The sequence below is a fragment of the Cnephaeus nilssonii genome (genome assembly GCF_951640355.1).
Source record: "Cnephaeus nilssonii genome assembly, chromosome: 19".
NCBI lineage: Eukaryota > Metazoa > Chordata > Mammalia > Chiroptera > Vespertilionidae > Cnephaeus > Cnephaeus nilssonii.
In genome coordinates this window covers 40,345,481-40,351,519 of record NC_137090.1, presented here as the reverse complement: position 1 = coordinate 40,351,519, position 6,039 = coordinate 40,345,481, and the positions used below count along the sequence as shown (strand labels likewise).

At 45.8% G+C, this 6,039-nt stretch overlaps 1 protein-coding gene across 1 annotated transcript in view; it reads right to left on the bottom strand.

Moving 5' to 3' along the window:
• Positions 1-21: 21 nt before the first annotated feature.
• The window catches only part of DNAH2 (dynein axonemal heavy chain 2), a 102,089-nt gene continuing 96,071 nt past the window's right edge, over positions 22-6,039 (bottom strand). The window contains exons 80-88 of the mRNA XM_079798918.1: positions 2,980-3,171; positions 2,586-2,770; positions 2,104-2,332; positions 1,876-2,027; positions 1,640-1,754; positions 976-1,152; positions 809-883; positions 489-639; positions 22-365 (exon numbers count right to left, since the gene is read on the bottom strand). Coding sequence (XP_079655044.1) covers positions 211-365; positions 489-639; positions 809-883; positions 976-1,152; positions 1,640-1,754; positions 1,876-2,027; positions 2,104-2,332; positions 2,586-2,770; positions 2,980-3,171 — 1,431 coding nt within the window. The 3' untranslated portion in view covers positions 22-210. The remainder of the gene's footprint in view (positions 366-488; positions 640-808; positions 884-975; positions 1,153-1,639; positions 1,755-1,875; positions 2,028-2,103; positions 2,333-2,585; positions 2,771-2,979; positions 3,172-6,039) is intronic.

Genomic DNA, 6,039 nt, shown 5'->3' with positions numbered 1-6,039 from the left:
CTCGTAGACACGGGTGTTTTACTGCACTGAACTCCAATACAATTCTTCCGCCTTGATGGCTAGCACACTAGGTATCTCCAGGGCCCATCGCACAACAAATTCAACCAAGGTCAAGACTTGAGGGAGGTCCAGCCTCGGCCAGAGGTGTATTGTCAGCTTGGGTTCTTAAGAGTCCCCGATCCTCTCTAGCGGGGAGAAGAGGAGGCCTTCTCAGTTGTCCAAGTTCATGAGCAGAGCAGTGCCCCTCTTGATCCAATGATCAGATGTCATGGTGCCACACCGGAGGTCGATCCCGATGACAAAGGAGGCTCTGTCTGAGTTGCCTGCCCGGATGGTATAGTAGTAGCAAGGACAGGAGTACATACCTGAGGGAAAAGAGAGGGAATCAGACCCGGAGCCTCTGGGAAAACAGGGCAGGAGGCTGCAGCAGAGGATGGGGTAGGCTACAAACTAGGAGTGGGGTAGGCAGGTCTGAAGGAGTGTCCCACCCTTGGCGCTCTTCTTTCTACTCTCTGTAGGCCGGAAGTGGATCGTGGGCATGAGGCAGACAAGCTGCATGGGCTCTGCCTCCACCAAGCAGGAGCTCTTCCGGTCCCAGCCAGCACCTTCCAGGTACAGGCCTCGAACCCAGACACCATCCTGGGGAGACATGGGGGCAGGTTATGGGAAGTTGAAACCATTGATTGCCAGCACCCCTGACCTGCCACCTCTCCTCCCAACTCAACCAGTTGTTTCCCACCTTTGCTTCCAGCACCCTCCTCCACCATTCCCGCCTTTGCTCAGAGCCCCAAGCACATCTGGCTCCTACCTTAGGTGGATACACTAGGTTGCTGTCATCCACAGTGGAAACGATAAACTCCCAAGAGAGGCAGTCCACTGAAATCTGGGATTGAAGGTGAGAATAAGGGAGGCCCCCCGAAAAGTAAATACATGTCCCCAGCATCCAATCCCTGTAACACTTTGCACGTGGCTCACGTTGTTTTGGCGAGCTGAAGACTGCAGTACAGCAGTGAGGAAGCCAGTGGGGAAGGTGAAGCCAGACAGCCAGAAGATCACAGGAGGCCGGGCACGACTAGCCCACAGCTCAAACTGTTCCACACGCAAGGCCAAGTCCCGGGTCCATGCAGCCAGTGGCTTCTGTGAGGGATATGCCTGGAGGAGGCAACAGTATGTGTTCATTCATTCACTTACTCATGCATTCAAGTCCTTAATAAGCCCTCGGAGCAGATATGAGAAGAACGTGTGATGCCAGCCCCTGCTCCCCAACTTCAGTTGGGTAAAGCACTCCAAAAGCCAACCCCCAGAAAAGAAACAAAAAATGACAACTATTAACAACAATAGCAACAGTAATAGTAGCCAGTCACCATTATTGAAGCACCTACTAAGTGCTACGCACAGTACTGGGAATCCTTGAAACATCCTTGAAGAAGTTAATAACTTGCCCTGAGTAAGATTCTAAGTTAATATCTCATGCAAAGTCAGTCAGTGAATGGCAGAGCCAGATTTCAACTGGAACCTCCTGACTCCAAAACCCAGGCTTATTGCATTTTGCTATATGCCTACCAAGAACCAGGAGGTTGAGGGCACAGGGAGGAGAGAGCTCACTGTTGGAGTAGGATCAACAGTGGTGTAATCTTGCCTTTCCCCAGAGTGGAGGGACGTGGGCATCAAAGATACAATTGAAAATCTCTTCCAGGCTTGTAGACATGACGATGAGACCCTGAATGCCCTTTTCCAGGTCTGTCAGTGATAACCTGAACAGATAGGGTGGAGGGTTAAAGATGGGATGGGCCTGCAAGACTCATTCTAGGCAGGAGGTGAAGGTTTTTCTTCTTTCCCCCTCCCCACAGTCTGCAGAGCCCCTCTCCATCTTACAGCATGGTCTCCATAAGCTTGTTGTATCTCTGGATCTCCTGCAGAAGGACCACATTGAGAGGGGAGGGGTCCAGAGCCAGCAGTTTTCGGGTCCCCTCATAGTCGATCATTTCAGGGATCTTCTGTTTCACATCAGCGGCCAACTCAAGGACCTGGTGAGGCAGGAGCTCTGAGTGCAGCCCTCTCTTTCTGATGGCTTTCCCGCCCCAGGCGTCTGTCTGTTCTTACCTTCTCTTCTCGGCTCTGGCCTCCAACCCTGGAGGGTGTAATCTGGGGTTGCAGGGAAAGCAGAGTCTCAAAAAGAGTCCGTGCCTCAGTGATCTGGGAGGCCACATCTGCATTGGGGTGCTGGCCAAAGGCCTCAGGGGGGTCCATGCCAGGCAACATGCTGATGTACTCCTTGTAAGAGGCCAGGCTCCCATCTTTGGGGATGAAATAAGTCTCCAATACTGACAACCTGGAGAGCCACAGCATAATTATCATATTGTGAGCACTCTGGGGCTTCAATGCCAGGCCAGGATCCCAGTCCCTACATATGTCCCATTTGTCCAACTCTCTGTTCTTGCTCTTCCAATCCTACACACTCTGCCTTCTTCCAATCTCATATTCTCTCCTCAAACACTTCCCCTACCCTCTGCCATCTGGTGTCTCTGTGTCCTCTGGTCTCCACCCCCTCACCGGTAGGTGTTCAGTGTCCCCCACCCCCTCACCGGTAGGAGGGGATTGATAGAGCCTGTTCACAGAAATAGTCATTGATGTAGGTGGTGAGCAGGCGCCGGTCCCAGTCATCCGTGACGTGCCCACCATAGTTGATGCCGGAAATGAGGTACTTGAGCGCATCCCAGGGTGTCTCCTCATACTCATCCAGATAGAGGCTCAGCAAATTCTCTGACACCTGTGCGTGGTCCCAGCCCAAACACCCCCACCCCACACACACACACACAGTTATTGTAGGAACTCTTCCAGTGGGGCTCCTTTTTTTTTTTAATTTCCAATGGAGCTTTAACACAGACGTTTTGTAAGTGGATTTTCCTATAGGGGAGCCATGGGGCCAAAAGGATAGGAAGACAGGGCTGGGATAAGGGACCCCTGGTTAGAACAAACCTCAAAGTCGGAGTCATTGAAGCCATAAATAATGTTCCAGCCAAGCTGCAGGAACTTTTTACGTTCGAGTAACACAGAGTGGAAGAAGCAGAGTGCAAACAGCAGCTTCTTATACTTGGCAGGTTTGGAGCAGCGGGAAAACTGTGGTTCTGTCATCAGTTGGTAAAGACGGGTCATGTTGGCCTTTAGGCCCTGGGGACAATGAAGTACAGAGAAGGGATGACATCATCGTGCTCAGCTCTGCCACTAGCACCACCGTGTACAGCTGTGGAGGTGCTCACTGCACAGGGGCCCTGGCTGAAGGGCTGGGTGGAGGCTGTCTGCATGCCAACATGTGCACTCATCCACAGGGCTGGTGCCTCTCTCTGATTCACGTAAGGCACCATATGGGCTAGTGGCAGCCCTACCTGCTTGTTCTCCCACTTTTGAACCTCTCAGCCACCATGTTCTCAATGATGGATAGGCCACCAATTTGTAAGTACCAGAAAATAGGAACAAAGACAAAGATATACATACAACTAGTGAACAAAAATGTACACGATATTAGGTGTAAAGATTCAGTGTAGATTAAAAGGGCCATAGTATATCATCAAAGAGGAACATTCTATGTGCTTGGATTTATCAGGCTTCATGAATAAGTTGGGATTTGGGCTAAGTCTTACAACTGGGAAGGATATGTCTAGGCTGAGTGGAGAGCCTTGGTTTCCAGGAGATGGAAAGAACTGAAGGGAAGCCCTTGCTGGTTTGGCTTAGTGGACAGAGCAGCGTCAGCCTTTGGACTGAAGGGGCTCGGGTTCGATTCCGGTCAAGGGCACATGCCCAGGTTGCAGGCTCGATCCCTAGTGGAGGGTGTGCAGGAGACAACCGATCAGTGATTCTCTCCTATCATTGGTGTTTCTTTCTCTCTCTCTCTCTCTCTCTCTCTCTCTCTCTCTCTCTCTCTCTCTCTCTCTCTCTCTCCCTTCCTCTCTGAAATCAATTTAAAAAACAAACAAACACCCCTTAAGAAAGAAAGAAAGAAAGAAAGAAAGAAAGAAAGAAAGAAAGAAAGAAAGAAAGAAAGAAAGAAAGAAAGACAGGAAAGAAAGAAAAGAACTGAAGGGAAAAGGCACAAAGGGGAGAATAAGTGAGAAAATGAGTCTAACTGAAGTCAAGTGTAAGTGCTCAGGTTGGGTAAGAAGGGCCATTAACAGATGGAGGTACAATAAGAATGACAGTTTGAGTCATCTGGACTTGATTCACCAGGTGTCATGGAGACATTTGCTGTCTTGAGTAGAACATTGATATGTTGAAACAGTGTCTTAAGAAGACTCTATGATGGACAGAATGGATGAGTGAGAAAACTGAAGTAAGAATATTGGAAGTAAGAATAAAATATGATTTTAAAATGCCATTTATAATATCAAAATATGTAAGGTATGAATAAATCTAATAAAATGTACACACCTTTATAGAGAAAATTATAAAACTTATTGAACTAAAGAATAAATGGAGAGACATACTATTCTCATGGATTGGGAGGCTCAATATCCTACAGATGTCAATTTCTTCCAAATTAGTCAATGGGATTTTTTTGTGGAACTTGACAAGCTAATTCCAAAATTTATGTTGGAGAGTAGCCTAAAGAAAAATAAGGTAAGGAGACTTACCTTACCAGCTACCAAGAATTATTATAGAGCTATATGGTAATTAAGTCAGTGTATAGTGATCCCAATATAAACAACTTGGACAGTGTATAGTGACCCCAATATAAACAGCTTGATCAAGTAACAAAATAAAGGACCCAGAAAAAATATATATATACAGAGAAACATGATCTAAGGCTGAGCAGACACATTGCAAATCAGAAGGGTAATTGTGGGCTTTTCAATAATAGTACTGGGAGAATTGGTTATCCATGTGGAAAAATATTAGATCTTTACCTTATTCCACACTCACAAAATAGATTTGAAGTAACTAAAAACCTATATGTAAAAGTCAAATTATAAAATTGTTTTCAAGACAAGTATAAGAGAGTACCTTTATAACCTTGGAGTGAGCAAAGATTTCTTGAACAAGACATAGGTGCATAGCCCTGCCGTTGTGGCTCAGTGGTTGAGCATGGACCTATGAACCAGGAGTTCACAGTTCGATTCCCAGTCAGGGCACATGCCTGGGTTGCAGGCTCGATCCCCATCTTTCTCATTATTGATATCTCTCTCTCCTTCCTCCTTCATCTCTGAAGTCATAAGAATATATTTAAAAAAATAATTTCCAAATAAAATATTTAAAAATACTGGCCATGCCCTACCTGTGGATAGAGCAGTGTCGGCCTGCAGACTGAAGGGTCTCAGGTTCAATTCCGTTCAAGGGCACATGCCCAGGTTGTGACTCAATCCCCAGTAGAGGGCATGCAGGAGGCAGCCCGTTCAATGATTCTCTCTCATCATTGATGTTTCTATCTCTCCCTCTCCCTTCCTTTCTAAATTAATATATATATATATATATATATATATATATATATATATATATATATATATATATATATATATTTTAAACTTAAAAATACTGGCTTCTTTGTCAGCTTCCAAAAGAAATCCATTTGCACCAAGTAAACCCTGAATGTCCTTCCTCTACTGAAGATTTGGTAGATCAGTTTGAAGATCGCAGGGAGGGTCAACCTTTCACAGAAAGCACTCCTGGGCAAAGCCAGATGGACACTCCCCTCCGAGCCACTACACAGGCCATGTTAATACGGGTTTTTGTCTTGACTAAAATCAATGAAAAGCTACTAAAATAGTTTAAGCAGGGGGTAAATGGGTGGGATGTACCAACGTGATCAGATTTTTTCCAATTAAAAAATGAAATATTGCCATTTGAGACAATATGGATGAACCTTGAGAGTATTATGCTAAGTGAAATAAGTCAGACAGAAAAGGACAAGAACTATATTATTCCACTCATGTATAGGATATAGAACAAAACGTAACAGACAGAACAAAAATAAGTCAGGTACAGACAACTTGGTCAGATTTTAAAGGATCAGTATGATTGCATTCAATGGTGACCTTGTAATATTGG